At 44.1% G+C, this 23,954-nt stretch overlaps 2 protein-coding genes across 7 annotated transcripts in view; both read left to right on the forward strand.

Annotated features, from left to right (window-relative positions):
• Nucleotides 1-23,954, forward strand: part of LOC143208196 (uncharacterized) — a 377,481-nt gene that overhangs the window by 277,646 nt on the left and 75,881 nt on the right. The window lies entirely within an intron of this gene.
• Nucleotides 1-23,954, forward strand: part of LOC143208188 (homeobox protein abdominal-A homolog) — a 73,678-nt gene that overhangs the window by 6,776 nt on the left and 42,948 nt on the right. For both annotated transcript variants that reach the window (XM_076422345.1, XM_076422346.1), the window contains exon 2: nt 6,819-6,851. In XM_076422345.1, coding sequence (XP_076278460.1) covers nt 6,819-6,851 — 33 coding nt within the window. The remainder of the gene's footprint in view (nt 1-6,818; nt 6,852-23,954) is intronic.

The raw sequence follows: 23,954 nt of genomic DNA on the forward strand, positions 1-23,954 counted from the left end.
CCCCTTGAAACCATACGACTTTCGTCTGAAACATTTTTCTCCAAAATGTTTCATTTCCGAGATATACGTCTGTTTCACATTAAATGACTCACCCGGCATATTATAAGAACATTTTAAAATTATTATCATTAATTTTCATCGGAAAATAGATAAGAAATTTCTTCCTCGGATAATGTTTCTTCTTCATTTGAGGCCAAGCGTAGCCGAACATACAGGCTTACGCGAAACGCTGCTAAATGATTAATACTAAATTAGCTATGAAATTTCAATTCGGACATAGTCGGAATCACATTTTGTTGGTTTATAATCACAAACCTTTACCGAATGTAATGAGACCAAAAAGAGCATCCAGACTCACACAGAACTATAACAAAATCGTCAATAAAGTTTTGTAATCGAGAAGAGACTTACAGAATTATTGGTAATGTTCAAATATTAATAACTATACTAATTTAGAGTAGAAAGAAAAACTTTTGTAATACAAGAATTTACACAATTTTCCTTAAAACATTGAAAATCGCCAATGAACGGACGCTGTTTTAGAGACTGTTTAAGAACGCTAAGCGCGTCTTAAAATCTCTCGACTTTTGATAAAGTTCACTATTGTTCACGGGTGTTCAAATAGAAAAAAACAACATTGAAGCCTTTAACTTCAGACCTTTAACTACGACGGACAACAAAAATTTTATGACCCACGCAAAAATTTAGAAATCGACTTTTTTCCACCTTTTCAGGCCAAATAGACCATTGTGTTTTTCGCACGCTCGAAAAAAGAGACAGATGCGTCCGACGTCGGCCAAATCGGCCGATATCGGAGCCACTGGCGGAGCTTTAAACTCAATTTTCTCGAAAACGAAGCGTCAAATGAAAATATGTTACTCCTTTTATTTCGACTTATTTTTACATGAAGTATCAGTCACTGCTCGGTTGTACCACTCGTCCGACCACACTCTGTATATTTAACCTTGTCATTTTTACCAGTATGTTAGCCTGTCTATTTAAATGGTGCTATAATGACTAAAAAAGAGTTAGCAATTCAGTGTTCGGGAATTGCAAACGATTGTGGGATTTCAGCGCCGATATTTTGAAGTATGATTTTAATTTAAGAATTGGAGAATATACTCCAATTTAAGAATTGAAGTAAGAGGTATGCAAAATTGAGGGAAAGAGGCATCGAAGACAGTGTTAACGTGGCGAACACACCGGGATCTATTATTAAAATCGCGCAGAAAGCGTGGGAGAAGTATGCGCCGCGTATGTAACATTTAACGATTCCACGTAGCGTGCAGGTTTTTGCGAAAACAGAAAAACAGTTAATGAACGTAACTACTCTGAACGTGCTGATCGACGGAAGATGCTATCGGAGACAGAGCAAGCTGCTAAATATTCATTTGATACTGGCTCCATATTAACGTTTACTTTCTCGTAGTAGAATTGCTCGCGAAATTTCCATAGCATTTAAGATTCCCGAATATTTTCATGACTAATTAGTCGGAGGATTCCACGGTCGAACCGTATATTCGTGCATCCTATATTTAAAAAATGATTGCACTAGAAGGGTTACGTATAATAGAAATTTCGAGATGCACAGGCAAATTCGACTATTTAGCGCCTTTTTATACACCAGCTTGTTAATTTTCGTCTATAGTACATTGTAACGAGCACGGTGATTAGAGTTTCCTCCGTATATCATCTTTCCGTATTATAAACACCGGATTTCTTGCAGTTCTATCACGAGAACGCATAAAAATCAGCGTAATGTGCAGTTTAGTCGAATACATTACAGATTTTCTCAAATTCTTTAGCTTAACGAGGCTCTTTATCGCGAAAATGAACGTGTATTTAATTCGCGTCTTTATAAACTGCTCGATTTAATGCGAGTTTGCATAAACATTTCGTTATCTAGCTCTCGCGATTAAGTCTGTCATAAATCGTCGCTCGCGGGCAACGTTATTCTTGTTTTCGTTGATTGAAAACTGAACAGTTTAACAAACTAGCTGAAATACAAAATCGATCACCCGAATTTTTGAAAATTTAGAAATCACTGAACACTTTCTACTAGATTCTGATGATACACATTTTTTCGTCAGAAATGGGACTCTGAATCTGGCAGTTCAGCGAAAATCGATGAGAGCTTGCAGAAGCAGAGGCTCGGGCTAGTCTGCTTAGATTCAATTAAAATAGATTCTTTCCCCCGTCGGAGCTTCCAACGATAAAGAAGCTTTCACTCCACATTCCTTAAAAAATTCCTACAGGCTATAAATGCGCAAAGCTCCCAGTCTACCTAGCGCAGACTCACCTCGCAGCATCTATTCTCCATAAAAAGAAAATAATTCAACCTCGAGAAGATTCTGTAGGGGAGATAATCCGCTCTAAAATCTCCCGCACACATCCGTAATTAATCCCTGGGCTCAGGATAAGGCGGACTATTCCCAGAAAAACGATCAAAGCGTGAGGAAAATAGAGCCTAACTCTTGGACATTGATCCGGCAGGCAGCGTCGCTTATCCAAAGATCTGAAAGAGCTCGAGACAAGCGACGACGATAAATTTCCGGCGGCTGTTAACGGCAAGTTCGACTTCCTCAGCTTGAGGAAGTTGGCCGGTGATTTCTTGGACGTTGATCTGGCAGTCGGCGTGTTAATTCGCGCGAGCACTGTGCTCGACAAGCTCGGTACACAGGCCGCGAGCGATTGGAATGCGCGCCTCGGCTCCCTCCATTTTGAATTTACGCGAACAATAGCGTGCTTTTCCCCTTGAGCAGCTATTTCTCCGTGTTCCGCATAATGCATTCCGCGTGCGGCCGGCTTTGTCCGCCGAGCGTATTAGCTCGGACAAAGTGGCCGACGGCGTGTTCGCAGACGGCGTATATTTAAGGACGGCGAGAAATCCGCGAGAGCTGTATTTTTAAAAGAGGAGACCGCCATTGTTTCCCCGGGATAAATTCCGCGACGCGGCGCTTCGCCGCAGCCGAGGATTTAATGAAAAAAACCGCGTCCAAGGCTCTCCTCCGCGCGAAAATAAAATCTACGAAAATAATTCGCGACAAACGATCGCGTGTACCTGAGCCGACCGGGTATTTTTATTGCAACGCTCAAGAATTCCGAGGGTTCTGCGGAGATTTAGGGGCCGAGGTTTTTACTCTGTCGCCTCTCGGATGCTGGGAGATTGTGTCTAGACCAGTTTTGCACAATTTTGGGTAGTTTAAACGAATTTGTAGCAGGTATACCGTTGGCCAATACCGACGCAGTTACAGAATCGGAGAATAGTTTTCAAAGTCCCGAGAAAATCGAACAGAGAAATAAATTACCGATGATTCACAAGCTCGGTGAACAGGCTACAACCGCTAATGCAACTGTCCCGCGTAAATGCATATTTATCACACGGCGAACGGTAAACATCTTTCTTCCTCGTGGCAGGCGATTCTCCGAATAAGATGATAATGGAAATCTTTGATCCACGAGCATAAGATGCGGGAGACGAGTTTTTCAGTGAAATCGGGTCGGTTAGCCGGGAATTTACTTCGTGGATGATCGTGGAAATCCCGGAAAGTTTTTTTCCCGGCGGGAATCGAGTAGAATGGATGCGCATCCTAAGCGAAAAAATAAGTCGAAAGTGTGAGATGTGGTTAGTCGGCGGTCGCCCCCGGCTTCCTTCCACCGGGAAAATGGAACTCGAATATGTGCTCGCACTTGAGCATATCTCTTGACGCATTTCTTTTCATTTCGTTGCCGGTGGGCTTTCGCGAATATGGACACCGACTGGCGCGGCGTTCCGCGATTTCTATCGGTGGCACGACTATCTTAATTAACTCCCATTCCACATCGTGTTATTGCGATATCGCGATAGATTTCTTAATCGTCGCAGTTTTCGATACTGTGAATTATGCGCGAGCGATTATGGTCGCTGGGATAAGTACGTTCTCAAACGGTTATAGTTATGTGAGCTTGCGGCGAGTTCGAGGCCCCTTCCAGACATTTAACAATCTTTCCATCCGTGGAAACTCGATTTCCTGTAATGGGATCGAGAGGCATATCAATTTATGATACGTACTCACGGAGGTTGGAAATCCAATTTATTTATCTGTTGGTTGCTATTCGGTTCCATGCTCATTTATTGGCGAATTCTTCCCCCTTCATCCAAGATTTAACGAAAGAAAATTAAACATTTCTTCCGACCTAGAATAATTCCATTGTATATGATTCTGTTTATTTTATGGATACGAAACGTATTTAGTAATGTAAACAATATCGTGAATAATGGCGCAGCAATTTTTAGACACGATTAACGAAAAATTACAGAACGAATCTCGACTACATTTTCCTCAATCACAGTGAAAATTCACGAGAAAAATTGTGTAGCCGCAGCCCTAAGAAAGCTGGCAACGCGTACAGGCACTTGGTAAAAACCTTCGAGGGTTTTTGGCTACCTGCGGAATTTCGGCGGTCGAACCCGGCACATCCGGTGCAGCGTAGACTGTAGACCCATTCGCTCATCGTCGACTGGCAAACAGCTCCGCAGCGAAGCGGCAATAAGGCGGCGAAGGTTTCCAGGGACAATGGGAAGAGTCGAGTGGACAGTAACGATTATGGCGCTGCCATGATTTCTCGCGTCCGCCAATAACTCGCTCGAACTATAACGATCTCATCGGCCGCGACTTGGTTGTACCGCCACGGAGTATATCTAGAAACGCAGAAATTTTCGCACGAATTAACGTCCGCCGGATTTCAACCGATTCGAAGTCACGCACAGATTTTCGCGCGCGAGCGTAAAGAGAGGGAGAGAGAGAGCCGATCGGATATATTGCGATGAAGCTGTAATCGTCCGGTATGCAAATTATTTTCCGAAGACCATTCCGCTATCAACACCTCGCCGTAATGTACCCGACAATGTATTTATTCGCTGTGCTTTCGCAATCGAGTCTTTTTTCACATTTTTTTCTGTCTCTCCTCGCGGAGAGTTAGATCCACACGCATGCAGGATGCGTTCTAACGTTTATCGTAAATCGTAGACCAACCGGCTTGTCCCGCGACGCGATTATGGTTGCGATTGCCTGGGCGCCTTGTCGTTCGTCTCCGCGAGAATGCTCGCCTTAGGCTAACGGTGCCCGAGAGGAAAGAATTTGACGGGGATGCATCTCGTTGTTATGGCGTTTGTTCGAGTTGGTAGGGGGATTTAATGAATATTCAGAATTTCCCATTAATAATAGAGAATTCAAAGTAAAAGATACTGTTCATTGAGATCGTCCATTGAACGTTCATGATTAGATTGCGGATCTTTATGCAAAATAAAAAATGTTTGCATTGACTGCAGGAGCCAAATAAAAATTGTATTCTTCTTTTAATTATACTATTAAGCTGGAATTATAATACACCGATGTCCTTAAATTTTCTTAATTCGTCCACTGCTTTAAATTGTACGTGTCCATTTCCGTCACAAATGCATAAAATCTATTCATGATAAATAGACTCATTTCTCGAAACCGGCTCGGAGATACCTCCGCGTTCGTATAATAGAAGATTGAGACTCGTGCTATAATTCGCGACTAATAGAATTCTTTAATTATCCCATAAACATTTTGTCGAACACGCGTGCTCTACCTGCCCTTCACGGGTATAATTTACTCTCATAGTCGAAGGCGACGCTGGCTCGTCGTTTTTTATTCGAGAGCGTCGCGTCGCGTCGTGTCGCGTCGCGATGCGGCGTCTTATCGGGCAACGCTCGCGAGAAGTGTCTATTCGCGATTCAATAAAGTCCTTATCTGGTTTACGAGTGCGTAAGAATAACTTTACGAGCCGCGAAGAGTAGAGAGCGGTGGAGGGAAGCCAGCGCTATGCGTCGCGGTAGTCGCGACACACGGTGTGTTGTAACAGTCGCACGATTTATTGGGATAAATACGGCGTGTATAGCCGGATAACGTCCGCGATCGGCCAATATAGCCGGATAACGTCGTTAATTGGAACTCGTTCGAGAACTGGGAATAAAGACGCACGCTGGAACGGGCCTTACATTCTTGCCGGGGCCCTCCTCCCGTGCACGATCGCTTTGATTCCCGTAAACATTACAAAAAGGACATTATCCGAAGTTCAAATCAATTTTTATTAAATAAAAGGACATAATTCTTCGTTTCCTGAACACCAAATCGATTTTTATTGGACACGACGATTATAATTGAACAGTCAGTACTCAGCTGTCGTATTAAGAACTTTGAACACTTTATTTGCCGGACCCAGCTTTGGACCCAGACTTCGCGTTGTCTCGGCTGGAGGAATTTTTTGGCGCAAGTGTAGTGACCGTTGACTGTCTCGCGGTCCGTGGTCGCCGATCCAGGGTAATCCGGCGACGAATTTCTGTTTAATCGAGGGAAGACGACGTCGCAGGGAAGGATTAAGCCCCGTTACGCTCGAACGTTCACGATCCGTTCGTCTAATCCCCGTTTCTAACGGCGGCGGAGAGAAGTTACAGCGGGAGAGCTTTGCGTGTCGAGCTGCCGCGAATTTCCTACTTTCTAATTGCGTACCCGTTGGAATAAGTTTCGCGTTGCACACGCCCGCCACTGTCTCTCGTTCTCCGCCCGCCTCTCCCCTCGTTCTCGTTCTCTCTCTCCTTTCTCTTGCTCGCTGTCTCTATCCCGATCCTCCGCCATCTATTTTTCTTTCCGTCCGCTTGGCTACCCGGCCGCCATTGTTCGTGTCCTCGACAGTTTATCCTGCATGCGTTTCACGGCCGGTGGTTAAAGAGCTCGATAATATTCGTATCGGATCGATTCGACGGCGAGCACACTCTCTCTAATTACGATTCTTTCTATTTTTGCTTGCAGATTGGATGAGCCCCTTCGACAGAGTCGTGTGCGGTGAGTATTACCTTATTGTTACACAGCGACCGTTCAGTTTTTACCGAAACTATGCTTGGATTATTGGTTCGTTTTGTTTCGGATGCGCCGATGTTGGAGACGAGTGAATTTTACAGCGCGACGGACGCCGTTTTAGATGCTGGCGGACGTCGCCTGCCTCTAATTACTATCCCGGTCATTAGTAGTGGAGTGATTGTAAAGAGAAGACTGCTGGTAAAGCAGTTTCGTGTAAATATTTTTTGAACCACAGCAAATGCTCTCAATTGCACATATGTTCTTATTCGTAAAATGTTCCGAAGTAGCTTTGAGTGCAAAGAGTCACTCCGTAAGACCTGAAAAAAGCTAAACAACGTAAATAATTTCTAACCACCGAATCACACGAGTATAACAAATTTTAGCAGTACATAGAAGAGCACAAGCTGCGTTAAACCATCCCTAAACGGCAGAACAGTTGAGAAACTGCCACTGAACGTTCCTAAAAACGCGATAAGCACCGAATTAGCACTGTCGAGCGACGCGACGTTCGTTGCTCGATAATTGCAGCACTCTGTACGAGAGACTTTTACGTATTCAATAACCGGATAATATCCTTTACATGCAAATCGCAGTGTTCGTGCTCGCGTAGTATTTCAGCGGGCGCCATTTAAATCGACGCGAAGAGAACAGACTCTCCGTGGTCTCCGCGAGCCACAAAATCGAAGAAAGAGGGGAATCGACGGGACAATAGCACGTGGCTTAGAAGCGGCGAGCTCTCTCGATTTACAATTCTAATCCAGTTCCATAATTTATCCGAGCACTCCGGGACCGAGAGTCGGCGATAATATGGCGAGGGTGGCACGTCGAGTGTCCTTGAACGTGCGAAAAACTTCTGTTATCCGCGACGTATAGCCGGGCTTCGCTTGTAAATCTCGGCGGTGGATCGTCGGCTGGAAGTGGTCAGGGAGGTAAAACGAGTCTCGGATATGCGAGCGGGGACGAATCTGTTCCCAAGCGTGCTGCCATGCCGCCACATATGGCAGCCATATTTCCACCGCGTAAGAGTCGCTTTCATTCACGAGCCGTTATCATGCGAGGCCGGTTGCCGCTTTTTCCCGACTCCCATTACAACCGTCGCTCAAATTTCCGAAGGTCGGGTCCCGGACTGGAAAGCAGACAAAGATCACGGTGACAAGGCGATGCTACGAATAAAGGACCTGCGAGCCAAGATGGCCGACCAGATTCGCCACGGACCGGGTCCTGGAACCGGTACGCGCCACTGTAACCCTTGCCTGCTGGACTTTACAGTCGGAATTTTCGTTTACACATTCCTCAGATCAACGCTAATCCTCTTATAGACGGTTTTTAGTAGGTAGATTTGGTTTGACGGAATTTTCTTTCGTGTGATCTTGAAGTCGAAGTTGGTCCTCTTGTCTAGACTCTTGTTTTGCCACCATCTTTCAAACTGAGCGCCACAGGATGGCGTGAATTCTACTCCTCTCATTAATGCGGTGTTCCTCTCTAACAACGCACGAGGCGAGAGCTAAAGCGAGATGCGAAGAAACTGTGGGAGCTATTATCTTTAGCTTCATTAGCTTCTTGCCGCTATCTCGCTGCTAGCTTTCTGATTCTCTGCTACAGGGTGATGCAAACGACGCGAGCAATCTTTCGGAAATGTATTCCTCCCGTTAATGCAGTGTTCCTCTCTGACATCGCACGATACGAGGGATAAAGTATGCCATTAGAAAGCAATGGAAGCTGTTTTCTTTAACTTCATTAGCTTCTCGCTGTTATCTCACTGCTACCTTTCAAATCGTGCTCTATAAAACAACGCCAATGAGAGGAGCAATTTTCTCTCGTTGATACAACTTTTCTACTCAGTGTCGCCCAATTAGAGAGACTCGGTAAATCATCGGGAAACTGTGGAAGTTCTAATTTTTATCGTGATTGGTTACTTGCTGTTGTCTTCCGCACAATGCACTGTGATAACGTCGCACTAGAGACACACAGCGAGTCATTATTAACAATAAACCTGGGATCATCCTGCCCAGCTCAGTTCTTCTTCCCAAACGAATCCCCGCGACGCTAAGGAGGGAAATCTTCCAGCAACAGCCAAGGTCTTCAGTGCATCAGCCGCCCTGTCTAAAAACCAGTTCAAAGAGAAGATCCCGTAAAAGTTAGCGCGAGCAGTTCGGTGATAAAAGCATCGCGCCGGTGCATCGTTAAACCCTCCTTACGGTCGCGCGGGGCGACACGGCCGCGGAATAAGTCGCTTTAAAGCTAATTCGAGCGTGGATTCCTCGTGGGCCCCGATGATCCAGCAGCAGGTAGGCAGGCAGGCAGCGTGGGCTGTCGCTTTTATAAGATGGCGTCGTTCGCGGGTTCATTGCGGCGTAAAAAAGCTGTGTGTCCTTGCGCGGACGTAAGCCTCGAAGAACTGTGTCAAGAAAAGTCAAGGGCACGACGGGGTTCGTTCACTTCCAGATAGATAGAGGGAGAGAGTGTGAACACACGTGGCCAAGGCGCCACCTCGTGTCCCACCTTGTGTCCCACCTTGTGTACCGTGTGCCCCCTGTTCATTTATGTCAGTTGCGCATGCAAGAGGGACGTGTGCGCACACCTGTCGTCGGCCGTGATAGCGTTCACCGCCCGCAAATTACGTCCGCGACTATCTTTTACATTGCCTATTATCCAACGGGTTATAGCGACGGCGGTAAATGCCCGATTAGACGAAACTAAAACCGCGACAAGGAGGAGGGACGCGTGGAGAGGGGGCTTATCACGATATGGTTTGTTTACAACGGAGCGGATCATAATTTCAAATAGAAGCGCCGCCCGATTACGCCGCAGGAAGTCCGAGCTCGTACAAACGGAACAGTTAGGCGAGCGGTTAGGGCGCTGGCTGAGAAACCTTTCCGGATGTACAATCGACTGTTCGAGATACGACGATCATCTTGTGGGGCTGATGGATCTAAACCGTGGATCTTTATGCAAAATAAACATTTTCTACAATCAATAATTTTAATCAGCTGAAAGCAATGATTGATTGTCTTCCCCTCTGGCGACATCATCGAGCTTATCGCGATCAGACAGCCACGGCTATCGTCTGTCGCACGTCTAAACAATTTACAATTACAACACACGGTTTATCGCCGTCGTTATCCATTTTACTTATCGCATAACTGTAGCATGCGTGTACAATTTCGCCGCTCATTTCGGGAGCAGCTTCGCGTCTATGCCCTACTGTCTATGTCCCCGATGGGAGCCAGAGCTTCGAACGTTCACGAATTTGAACAAGTTCTGCAATTCGAGGCAACAAGCCATCCCCCGTTAGCCTTTAATCTCGCCCAGGCTGCGGAGCATCGACTGAAACACCGCTTCAAATTCGAGTCGAGTCGAGTCGGGAGCGGATATCACGGAGACAAATCCGGGGGAGAGTGTTTTCAAAACAGAGAGCCAGTAGATTTGGGTTGCCGGTATCGAATGGTCTCTCGTTTCTCATTTGTGTATGTTCCGAGAGAAGATGAAATTGAGGGAGGTGCACGCGGAGAGTGTGAGGCGCGTCAGCCGAAATATCTGTGGGAACGTGTCGCGAGGAGACCTCCAGGATGTTCGACTAATTGTAATTGTAGTTATGTACGCGAATCAACGCTTAGACCCCGGCCACGCTCGATGCATTATGCATCGGTCGTCACACACGACTCTGCTTCTTTTTCCTCGATCGGTTTTGCATCGATAATCGCGGCTGGGGAGTCGCCACTTCGTCAACAACTGTGCTCGTCTTCGGAGGATGATCACACTATGATGCACTGTGGACTTTGTCCGTCGCTTTATCTTAATCTTATTATATTAAAAATCCGTTTTCGGTTTATTTGGTTTAGCTTTTGGTTCACGAGTGAATGTGTATAGTTAAGAAATTTCATACTGCTGGTTGTTGGGTAAATTGTTAGAGGTGAATGTCCATTCTGTGTCATGTTGGTCGAAATTCGTAGATTCAGTAAGTGGCTCAGAAGCTCGACTAGCGTTTTGTTCAATTTAAGTGGAGTTGATTGAGGCAGTTGATTAAAGCATCATCATTAGTCACGTTACCTTCACGTCTAAATTAATCGAAGCTAGTGCAAGACTTGAAGAAAATATTAGCTGTTAGGAGAAAGCTAGCTTGAAATACGACAGATCAGATAAATTTACATTTGCCTTGCAAAAGCCTTCTTACATTCATTTTATTTATGTTGCCGGGCTCATCCTTGTAGAATCGCGTGAAACTCGAAATAGAGACTTAAAATTAAATTAATTACTCGTGATTACCGGTGAAATATTATTCTGCGATCATTAATTCTTTATTATTAGAACCCTTGTTTTTTCTTTTAAACGTGATGAATGAATACCGAGTACATATTAGAATCGAGTTTTACACGTTAAACGTAATCGGTCGGTGCGGATTTTGGGGGGGTTGATCTTCCAGGAGATCCTTTTTAATTTCTAGGGATTCGAGGGATGAAATGGGATGGCAGGATTCCGTTGGCCGGGGCGTAGGACGTCTCCTTTTATCGAGGGAGGAATCGATGGTTGAAATTCCGCGGCACTCCGTCGCGTTCGCTATAAAGTAATGCAAGAATAGCACTTTGAATTCAACTCAAGCGCGTCATTCTTTCTCTTCCACTGGCTGCAATATCCGTCGCCGTGTCTATGGGCGTAATCTATCGCTGGTACGTGAACGTACTACACCGTCGAGGTTGGGATCGGGATTGGCGACTGGGTGGCTTCGGAGTCCAACACTGATCCAACGGATAGTGTATCCCGTATCGCCTTTGGATTCTATACCGAACGAAAATTCTATGTATACGTACGGCGGAACCCTCGCTATCCGAACCAACCAGAAAATCTTGGCTGTTCGGATAATATAACGATAACTTAGTTGCAGCAAATTCCTAGTAAGTTGCGCAATATCGTACAATATTTTAGACAACCAACAGTGCATCGTTATTGGAATCATTCGTCAACTCATTCATCATCTTCTTTGTCCTAGAAAATTTAGAAAGACGGCTTTTGAGTAACAAATGAAGAACTGTTGACGAATATTCATGAGAATCTTAATTATGAACTAAGGTAACGCGTCATTTGAAATGGACAGGCACACAATGCAGCAATTACGCCGGTGCTCGTCGAACTGACTAACGTTCTATTGTCGCTAGATTGCGTCTGTTTCGTAATGTTGCAATTTTCTGGAATTCTAGAATCTTTCCAAAATAGAATTCCACTCTTTTAACTCGTGTCACGCTTTTGTAGATAAAACTAACTTGAAGTGTGTTAAGGGGCCTGTTCACGACCAAGCATACTGCGCAACAATTATTGTGCAGCATGATGTTTACGCAAATCCACATTGTATTAATTAGTCTATTACTAATAGGGATGGGATCAAGTTCAATATGTACTCACGAATCCGAGTCAAGTTCAATAACCAAGTTTCATTACATGGGTTTCGATTACTACTTAAAAGCAATAAAAGTTTCAATGATTATACTTGAAAAGTATTCATTGTATACAAGTAGTTATAGAACCTCGGAATGAGTACTTACAAGTTTCGAAAAGATACTTATAAGTACTTCGATGTTGAAAGTAATCAAAACTTTCACAAGTAGTACTCGAATCTTGGAAATCAAAACTGCATAGTAGGTTTCGAGCACTTTCCTTATTAAATTCGTAACTATTTAAGAATAATATTTCATTTACAATACTTGGTTTTATCCTAGTCCGTTTTTTATCCATGATATTTCCTGCTTTTGAAATAATTCTTTCTGAAGGTACAGAAGTGGCCATTATACAAAGATTATACGTACAATTTTTGATAAAATGGGGTACTTGATTGAATTTTCACGCACAACGAATTTGATCCACAATGACTTAAGACGACCACAGTATGTATTATCATATGTATTATCATACAATATTGTCATACTGTGTCTCAAGTCATTGTGGATCAAATTCGTTGTCGGTCAAAATCGTTGTCGATCAAATTCGTTGTCGGTTAAAGGCGTTGTCGGCCAAAGCTATTGTCGGACAAATCTGGAGTCGGAGAAATGTTGTCGACGAAAACCGTGTCGGAGAAATCTGTGTCGGTGATTTCCATGGGACCCCTTGCTTTGTGTAAACTGTTTACATTAAGTGTTTAAATTTGTTACTGTATTCCATACTGGCAGGAACTAAACTGAACCATGTGAACGTTAGGAGAGAACTAATGCAAAAACAAAGGAACGACGTATATTGACAAACAGCCAATCAGACACACTGATCGAAAATTTCTTGAATCGATACTTGGCAGTAAATACGAATTAAAAACTGCCTTTCCTAGCCCATACACTTTTGCTTATATACCATTTGTTGTTATGGTAAAAATTGACATTCAAAACATTTGACTCAACGATTCTAAAACACTGAGTGTTTATTTGGTGGACGAGAACAATTCTTGGAACTTGTTATATGAAAGGAAAAAATCTTTTAAATTGCAAAATTGCTTTGTTATGATTTTTGGATCGAACCTGTGCGCCGATAGCATAAACTAATTCGTATTAATTCGTTACGATCGACAAAACGGAATATTTACTTATAGAGAGTTCGAATTCCATCAATCAAGGTTCGAACCTGTTTGCGCGGTACTTGATCCCATCCCTAATCACTATCATTCACGGTCAATCATGTTGCGCAATAGGCATTGTTGCGCAAAATGCTTGATCGTGACTAGGCCCCTTTAAACAAGTTCAGTATGCAACTAGTAAAATAGGGTATTTGTCGACAGACAACGTCGAGTGATCTCACCTGCAGATCCATGTGGCAGCAGTGAAAAAGAAATGGAACCGGAAAAAAGTAATACGCCTGCGAAATCCTATTCGGAATTTCGGGGTACAGCGCGCGGGAATAAATAAGAGGATAAAAAGGCCGCGGGGATGAATTTATATGACGAGTTAACTCGTTCTTTTCGGTCGATATGACAGCGGAATAAACGTCGTGGTGGAGGCGTTATTCGCCGTTTCCATTCGTCAACGGGCACTGCGCCGGAATATACGACGCGTTGCCGGTGTGCGCGCGCTCCTCGAGCGTGAAATTCGGAAAGAAACGCATCCATTTTATAACACAGAATTAAACCGGGGGAGAGAAGATACGTGTGTATCTAATCTGTCGCAGTTGGTATGCGAACGTGGCGCATTTTGAGGTCAGGGATCGGCGGCCTGCTGATGGCTCCGTGGATATTATTCCGCGAGACCGTTTCTCTGCGGTCGGCTGCGTCTCGCCGACTACGTTTGGACTGCGACCAAATTCTGCAGCAACCGAACTTATATTTTGTATTAAACAACGGGGCGTGCGCTGCCACGAGGCAATTAGCTCACCCCGTTAGCTGAAGCTGTTTTCTTTCCTTGCAACGTCGTCCTACAGCGTCCAACAATTTTTTTTCAAATCACGCTCCAGCAACCTTGACATTATTCATTTTATTGTTTAAAGGAAGAAAATTTTTGTCGGGCAATAATTAATACAGAACACAACTTTTCTGTAGTTAAGAGTCGTAGGTTGTCTGGATTGTGATCCTTGTTCGTAGATTTTATTGCTGCAGGCGAGAGAAATGTCAAGGATAGTAGCATTTTCTAACTGTACGTTCAGGTGGAGGGAATCGACGACACTATTTTATGTTTGATGTTTTGATGCCTCTCGTTGAATGACTGTGGTACTAAACTTATGAATGATTACAATTTAATTCGACGTTAGTCGACAACAATGGGCTATAATTCATTACAAGTTATCGCTCTCACAATTTCACTTGATGAATTGATATGGCGATGTTGACGCAATGGCTACGCCCAATAACGTCTCAATTTGTTTAACCTATAGGCCATTAATTTCAATATTTGTGTTCGACGTCTGCATTTCTGCATTTCTCTCTAAAAAATACTACATACGGATTCAAACGTCTGTAAAAACGTTGAAAAATTATTTTCGTCACTGACACCTTCACGGATTTGAAGGTTGACTCTTCCTCTTTCTAACGAGTCCTCAAAACTTGATTCGGTAAAAAATTCAGTCTCAAAAAAAATTTTAATTGCACCACTGTCGTTAAAAACCGTGTTTTCAATTTTTGATCTGCTACATTATACAATGGAATGTCAGAAAAAATCTAAAAGTAGGTTTCGAAAGTGGAGATTTCAAGCTACAAAATGAGTCAAGGTTTATCGCCGTACGACTTCTTTCTACAAAACGATTGCTGAAGAACAGCAATTTCTCAAAAATCGTGAAATTGGGGTACAAAATACATTTCCACAGTCACGGTGCATTTGGCCGGGTATGTAGGAAAAATCGAAATGCAACGGGTTAGATAATTCACTCGTCGTCATTTCGGTGCCACCCCGGTGCCATCGTGACGTCGACAGTTCGCCGGTTTCTCGACAACAGAGGAATAGAGAGAAAGAGAGAAAGAGAGATAGAGTTCAGTGGCCAGCGAACGTCTAGCTCGGGTTTTGTGTGCGCTCGGCTATCACGGAGATAATGTATAATTTATAAACAGTTCGATCTGCCGGCGACAGTGCGACAGAGCAGCCGAGAGCATTCTTGTTGGCTTACTCAGGACTGTTTCACGGAGCTGTATTCCGTGCTCCTCCACCCTTTGATTAACCCCCGCCGGCGTGCTGTGTCGTTCCTGGAAACGTTTACCTTCTGTGACTGCGCGGAAAGAAACGGTAATGGTCGAATCTTCCAAATTGCTGGCTGAAATTCGTTCTTTTTACCTTATCGTTGAGGCATTGGCCAAGTGCAAACGGCGGAACTTCGCAGTCCTCGGACGATGCCACGAGAAACAGCCACTGAGACGAGAGGAGAGAGAAAGAGAGGGAGAGAGAGAGAGAGACAGGATTGGTGAAATCGTTGAAACGTGGATTGCGGTTGCCCGGCTAAGCAATTATATTTACTTTACGTGGCGACTGTTTACCGTTTGGCTACACGATGCTGTACAAAATAGTCGACAGCCTTGCAAACCCGAATAAGTCAGTAAAAAATGTATTAGAACGTCTACAAACAATAGTTTTTCTTTGCGAATGAACCACCACTCTCAGATAGAAAGAATATTTAAATATTCATTGTACACACGCATTAATCACTGTGGCCTGGGTTAGGTCCTGCATGCAATTATCAGGCTCGACAAGCGTTCAATTACAATTCCACCGCAGGGAGCCACAAAAATGATCCTAATCCAGCCATCGCAATGAAACATCGCCCGATCGACACGATCGAGGATCGAGTGGGGTTGTACCGTCGATCCTCGCTATCCCGTGATAATGCCTCGGCCGGGCCTGTTTAATCTATCTCGTGGCCCGTGAACGTTCTGCATTTTGATGTCGGGGCTGAGTAGCCTGCGGATGTCTAGTTGGATTTCGGTGTGTACACGGGGGCTAGCACGAGATAATGTATAATTTATAATCAGACCGTTCCTCTGGCAACACACACACAGCAGTAGCGCGTCGGTACGCTGCTGCACGGACTGAATCTTCCGCCCCAAAAGCCCGCCAACCCCTCATTAGCATTCGATGATGGCTGCCGCGTCCTGCAGCGTCCGTATTATCCCATTTCATCGTTCCAGCCTCCCCCACCTGGGCTTCAAGCTCGTTTCCACCCGCCTCTTCATCCCCCACCACCCTCGAACACACACCCCTATTTTACACCTATTCCGTCTCCCTACCACGCGGACATACCACCCGGCAGGTATATCCGAGACATCATCCCGCGAAAAGGGTGCGACGTCGTTCGATATTTTCGACTAACTGAATTTTTCGATGAGAAACCCCATTTCCGATCAGACTGCTCGACAGCACTATCCGCCGAAATTTCGCAAGGTCGCGTCTTGCTGACCCGGACACTACCTGAGCTGTGATGCTCTTCAGGGTTCTGCCGGCTACTCAGCCCTTTCGAGGAGGACTCCTGATGAAACGGACCGATTGCTCTGGCTCTAGTTGCTCGGGATTGCTCTCCAAGGTCGCTCGGAGTAAATCGTGGAGTTAAAATTGTGGAGGTGGGATTTTCTTGGTCCTTCAAATTTTTGCTCCCTCTCTTTCTTTCTCTGTGGACATTGCTGTTGATCTAGCTATTGTTTTGATGTTGGAAAACGGAAATGTGACGAAATAGAACGTAGGGATTGGAAGACAGTTAGCCACCCGCCAACATCCAGATGTCCCGAGTTCAACAGCGTCAGATGTTTTACCTGCGACCCTTCTCCTCCAGGAAAAAAAGTGCCTACTGATGGGGCACTAAATGATCAAACATTTCTAGGGGTAGCGGGTCTGGTGAGGTGGCGGCGACCTTGGGAAGCCCGGGTACGGCGCAGGCCAGGTCAGAGCAGCGGTGTTGTCACCGAGATTATTGAAACTGCAGTTTTATGGGCCTTAAAAGCAGTTTAATTGCTGTTATATAAGTGTGTTTATGCGCTGCCAGGTTTGGCCTCCGCCTGCGCCACCCCGAAGCGTTTATTTTATGGTCATACGACCAGAGAGAGCGTGGCGCGGCGCGTACCCCGCTTTTGTCGCGTGCCGAACCCATCACACCAGTCAAATCCTGGCTGGTCGATTCGAAATGTCGCTGTACCCTCACGCAACCAACCAACAAAAAACAATCCTAACCAAAAGAAACGGAACAGAGTGTCTTCGCGAAGAGACACGCATAATCATTGCGAGCCAGACTCGTTTTCTTCGGAGGAATGTTATTTTTGGTCGAGACAGTGTTGGTCATCATTGGGCTGAGTAGATTAAAAATTTCCGTAGCTTCCGAGTTGCAATTTGCGAGACAATTTCTATTTAGCAACAAAACCCGCAGTCTAGTCATCGAGTTGAACCAACCTGTGGCCTCTTCCCGGTTATCGCGTCATTCATCAAGACAGATCTTTTCCAGTTTCTTCTGTGTTTACCATTCTCCCGACCACGTCATGCGTAGAGTGGTAACAGACATTTTGCAGTAGCACTTGAGACTTGGGTTCTGACGGTCCCAGGCAGTGCCGTAACGAGGGTATGAAGCGCCTGTGGCAAGTGTCTATCTTGCGCCTCCCCGCAACCCAATAATTACAAAAAAATTACAAATTTTAATGTAACAAGTTAAATTTTACTAAATGCTATATATTAAATACTATTAACCTCATCAAAATGAGTTGCCTGTATATACGATAATGTATTTGTCGAGGTATTTGTATGAATAAATAATATATAACCTAAATAAGAACAAATTTTTATTCATATTGAACGACGACAAAATAAATGAAAAACAAAACATAGGTACATGTTAAAATAATATAATGAAAACATAAAACAGTTCAGCATATTTTATAAAGTAATTTTTCTCGCTTTTTCATTTGTAAACACATCTATTATATCGTCGTAATTTAATGTTTCGACAACATCTTTTTTCAATTGATATATTATAGACGTTGGATAATCGCTCTTATTCAATAGAAGAACGAAGGTACGATTTTACAATTTTTAATTTGCTAAACGAACATTTGCAGAAAGCTGTTTCAGGCATTGTTACGAAAATCCTTAATGCTATGTCTAGATTTGGATACGTGTTTTGTAATGAGTAGACTGCGGATTTTATGCATTTATGATAAAAATATTTAGGTGAAACACAAAACAGTGAAAATATCTGACGATTTGAAAAATACGATTATGTTGCCTGTGGCTTAATAAAATTATGAAGACAAGAAATAAATGTTTGTGCTGCTTCTATTTCTTGTAATTGACTTAGAAAACTTTTATTTTGCATAAAGATCCGCAGTCTAGTAATGAGAGTTCGTAATTTTTTTCAAGATTTGAAAAGCGTCCAAGCGGCCCTCAACCGGGTCGGTATCCTTTGTTTTGCGCCCCAAACCCGGTTGCGCCTTCTTCGCCACGCCCTCGTTACGGCACTGGTCCCAGGAGTACGTATTATTAGACTGCGGATTTCTTTAGGTATTTTGAGGATTTTAGAATATTTTTTTAAGTATGTATTTTTATATAAGAGTACCGTGCTCGACTCTTGAACCGAAAATCCCACGGTGAACGCGCCCACGCTTTCACACGATTTTCCGTTTTTGCCGACCGCTCCAATTAGACCTCGTTAACGACGATACCGCTGCCCTCCGTCACGCGCTCGTCGTTTTATAAATTCCTAGCCGATAACGGAACCGGTATCGTCGACAAGCCGCCTATCGACCGGCTCCTAGCAAGACTCGAAGCTCGTTGGAAAAGCTGTTTGCGACCGCGACGTGACTCTCGAGAACGTTTCCTCGGCTCGTACGATCTCGACATGTTTACTCTGACCGATTTCTAAGGAGCAAAACCGGCGGATCGGTCACGCCACAAGCCGACACGCTTCCCGGCCGCACGATGACGATGATGATATGCAAACGGGCCTGTCGCGTGCTCCGCTACACGCCGTTACTGATTTCTGAAACTGCCACCGCTTCCTTTGCCAGGGAAATCGGATCGGGGATCGATCTTTCCGTGATCGAGGCTTCAGAATCAAGAAACGATAAGATATTGTTGCGTAGTTGGTGGCACACGCTTCAAATCAGAATCACTTTTTTATAAATGGACCAAAACATTGCAGTTTTTCTGACAAGCTGGAAAAAATTTTGGAAAAATTGGATTTACTGTAAATTATGAAAGAACTTTTTATTTTAAAAATTGTGAAGAACTGTAATTTTGTCGGAACGAAGTTTTCGCTTTCTGACTTAAAGTGTGCACCCCCTCTTTTAATGATTTGTATGTTGGGAGTGGATTGGTAATTGCCTTTTTACTCTTGGGTGGCCGAAGTTGGGTTTATTTTGATCCAGAGATATGAACGATCCATCTAGATTCTAATCTGGCAGCTAGTTTGAATTATGAAGTGTGTACACATCGAATGTATAGAATAATTTGAACCTTATTTCAAATTGAAATTTGTTACTGACTTCATCAGTTATCTGTAAGATGGAGTAAATTTATAGGAAGCAGTGAAAGTTGTTTTCAAGACTTCAATGTGTTTGAAATTATGAATATAAACGAATTCAGTTATGTTTGCTATGAATATGCCTGCCAAAAAATTTCTGACGCTACCATCAACTAAAAAGAACCGTACACGACTAAAAAACAAGATAGTAATGTTCTTTAATATCCAGACAATCCATAAACGTGTTTCTCCAAAGACTCCTCGAAATGGAATTACTTGTCTCAGCAATCATTTATTAATACGGCTTTTACATTCTGTAATTATCTTTTGAATAGCGCGAGTCCGGTACAAAGGACTCGCATTATGCTCGAGCCGACTCGATACTCAATTTTATAATTTTATCGAAGTCAGTTCGTAAAGTGTCATCGATTCTGTTTCCAATAGTTCCGGTAATTGCTGACATCAAATTAAACGCGTTATAATTCGCGTTTTACACTTGCGTTTTTTTCCTTTACTTTCTGCTTCCTGGGTCTTTGTTTTGCAGACCGCGTGGCCGTTGATAAGGGTGTGCATTTGCATATGGAAATATTACGGAAATGGACTCGAATATCGGTTTTTTGCGAATGGTAAATAATCCATTAGGGAATTTGCATTTTAGGTGCAAAGAAATTTCACGGTAATCGCCGTCGTGAGATTGTTCATGCATTATTTAGATACTTGTGGCGGTAAACAGTGTACAACCATTTCGAGAGGTTGACATTATCGTAAACAGTCTACATACCAAGAGTCTACTACTATTTCACAATCGTTTACACTTTTTCTGATAAATCAGCTTCAATACTACATTGAAATAAATTAATTCACTGGCGACACTGATAATAATTGAAACAAAAAACCACTGCACAATTAATTTCAATCAACTATACATCGCAATAAAAAGCCTCATACGTTTTCTACGAAGCAACAAAATGCTTTAGGCCTTAGGCAATTAACTGCCTCGTATCCATTTACTTTTATGGACGATTCAGCTAATGACTGCGTCGATGCTTCATAAATTAAACTGGATCAATATCGACGGTCAATTAAGAGGAAAAGCTCAATCCTAACAACTGTGTATTAAAGTGCTGCACATTTCTGTGCAGGAGAACTTTATCCTCGGTTAACTTTAATTTCGACGTTTCGTGACCTGATGTAAAGGCTGGTTGGTTTCCAGATGTTTCGCCCGGAAAGGAGTCGGTTAAGCACGGAACTTTCTTTTCGGACTGTGACGAGACCGAAATTCTGTTTCGGCCGTACAATAACGACTTGCATTTCGCTTATTAGGGTCGCCGAAAATTTCACCGAAGTTCGTCTGGCCGTCCACAAGGTCGCCGCTTTCCTTCAGCCCTTTTTACGGGTCTCTCTCGATCCGGCCGTCGGTTTTTTCCTTCGGCTAACCCGACGCAACTTTCACCGCACCCTTTTGTAGACGACGGGCTGTATTTTTTCCCGTCCCTCAAGAAGCAATAAAGTTTCACCCTATCCGTGGAAAGCCAGCCAAAAAGTCGATGACTTTGTCTCTCGTCCCCGGTGTTCGTAAATCATCGCGTTTCTCCGGGCCGGTGAAAGTGAAGGCTTTGACGTCCGTATCTGTCCTGGGAATCGATCACGCCACGGAATTACCTGGCGTCTTTTTTACCTGGGCTCGTAGCATTTCGGATTAGATCGATGCTAACGGTGGCTCGCGACTGTTTACGATGTTCGGGAGTCTTAGATCGTTTTATTTACTGGATAACTGGAATGCTAATTCTAGAATATTGTGTCCTAATTGGGGACTGGATTAGAATAGTTTATTATTGGGATTTTTGGTGTTGGGCTGTAGAGAATGCCGGGGGATTGGGACTGATAATGCTTCTTGAGATTGTTTAGAAGGAAGTCTTTAAGTACACCAGAAGTTGTATGGTTTTTAGAATTTTCTTCTTGACAGTTCGAAGTACTGTTAACAAGAATGAATTAGTTCTTTGTATCATACAATCAATATTGAAAACGTAGGAATCCAAACAACGAAGTTGCAGAAATAGTACTTTGATGCGGAACAACAATTGAATCAGAGATAAAATCTTGGATCGATTGCTCGTTATATGATTTCCTCTGACATTATTATTCATAGACGTTGTTGATGATCAGTTCGAGGTCTGATTCTAATCAGAAGCTCTCGTTACTCATCCGATACCTGAGGTCTGATGTCATTCTTACTTTTCCAACTGCTATGAGGTAGATAAAAATCGACGACTATTGTCTCGACTCTGAGTCACTGTGTCGCGTGGATCAAATCTGTATTTTATGCAACGGTAAAACTATTTAACACTAAACCTACCAGAATGACCGGTTCCAGGTTTATTATTTTACAATTATTGAAATAATAAAAATGATTTTATAAGAATAGATTGTACAAATATCTTTAGTAGAGCCGCACAAAGTCTACATAAAATCAATCTTGTCATTTTCATAAGGGAACATGTACCAGTTACTTTTAAGGCTCGGTAGGTTTAGTGTTAAATATCGTATAGACAGTCAGTGTACAGACGTCGTCCCCGAAGGGTCAACAAGTCCCCTCGTTGTTCCTCGTTGGCGAGCGAATAAGGTCGAGGGAATAAATTCCGCTAATCACTGAAACAAAAATGATCGCCGGTGGAACAAGGGGTTGCATTATCCGCGAGTAGAACGGAGAGAGGACGAAGAAAAAGAGAGTGGTGGGGGAGGGTCCAATGATAGAGGGCACAGAAGAGGGGCCCCGCGAGCGCAATAGATTGCGTCCCACTCGCGCGCACGAGCGCGTGTTCTAATTTATAAACTTGTTCACCGAACAGATTACCAAGGGGAGTCGGCAGCTTGTGTCGCGGCTGATCGTATATTCTGTCGGTGCCATTTGCGCAAACCCGAGGGAGGCTCGTCGAATGGAAAAAAGGGTGCGGGGGAGAGAGAAAGAGAGAGTGGAGGAGAAGAAAAAAGAAAAATCGTGAACCGTAGGCGAGAGAGCACCACGAGAAGAGAAACACGGACTCGCCGGATCCCATTCCACCGGCACGCCGATAATTATCGGCGTTGTGGGCAAACGGGGAGGCAGAGAGCCACGATTTATCGTAATTACAACGGTGGCGCTATCTTCTGCTCGATAGCCGGTGGCGGCCGACATTTTTCCGACCGGGCCTCCTAGTGCGACCGACAAACTCGTATTCAACGACAATTTCTATATTTAAGGACGACATCCATGCCCGATCCTGGGAAACCAGAAGATACCTGACGATTGAACTATCGATAGTGATTGGGCTCGCTTAAATCTTCGTAAATTATTAGATGCATTTTTGCAGGCACTTCTAATTTGCTTCTGTCGAAGCACTAGGGCAAAATGGACCATCGGCATCGTTTGCTAAGGCTTGAACTGAGGGATGGCTGATAAGAGAATAATTATAAAACTGACTAATTACTAACTAATTCGCGGAAATTTCGTCAATCTATGGACACGGCGCGTTTAATACGAGAAATGGGCAAAATGTCGGGGAGGCTTCCGTCTCCGGGCCGTACCCAGCGTCGCCGATTTCGGCCACGGAAAGAGACCATTTTCCTCCCGGCTGAATTATTCCGTGGGATTCTGTGCTCTAGCCGCGCTCGATACAGCGGGCCGGGAACGGGCTCGAGTAAATATCCCTCGGAGTTGGGAAGCGTTCGCGCGCCAGCGAAATTGCAAAAGGCTGAGCCATTGTACAATGGGAGCGCAGTTCGGTTAAAATAGTGCGCTCCATGCGCCCGTTCAGCCTGGCTCTCTCTCCCCAGGCTGCTAACAGGATTTCGTTGAAATACGATTATGCCACGGGGCGAACGAGGATTGAGATAGCGGGAACGAGCGTTCTAATGAAAACTTAGGTTTAGAGGTTGGATCCTCGCGGGCGACTTGCATACCAATGGCCAACGCTGGAAATTCACGGGGCCGCGACGCTCGAATTACCAGAAAAATAATCGGGGCCTCTAGTTTAGTTGCCCTTCCTCTCTCTCTCTCTCTCGGGGTAATTGTGGCTGTATCGCGTCGCGAGAAAGCTGCAATTAAAAGGCGAACGAACGGCGGCTCGACGAGAGCTCCCAATTTTTTTGGTCGAACGATCGCCGGATTTATTCGCAAACTACTTCCTGCTTCTGGTTTCCTGGTTTCGTGCACAGTGGCCG

Source organism: Lasioglossum baleicum, chromosome 4 (genome assembly GCF_051020765.1).
Source record: "Lasioglossum baleicum chromosome 4, iyLasBale1, whole genome shotgun sequence".
NCBI classification, from domain to species: Eukaryota; Metazoa; Arthropoda; class Insecta; order Hymenoptera; family Halictidae; genus Lasioglossum; species Lasioglossum baleicum.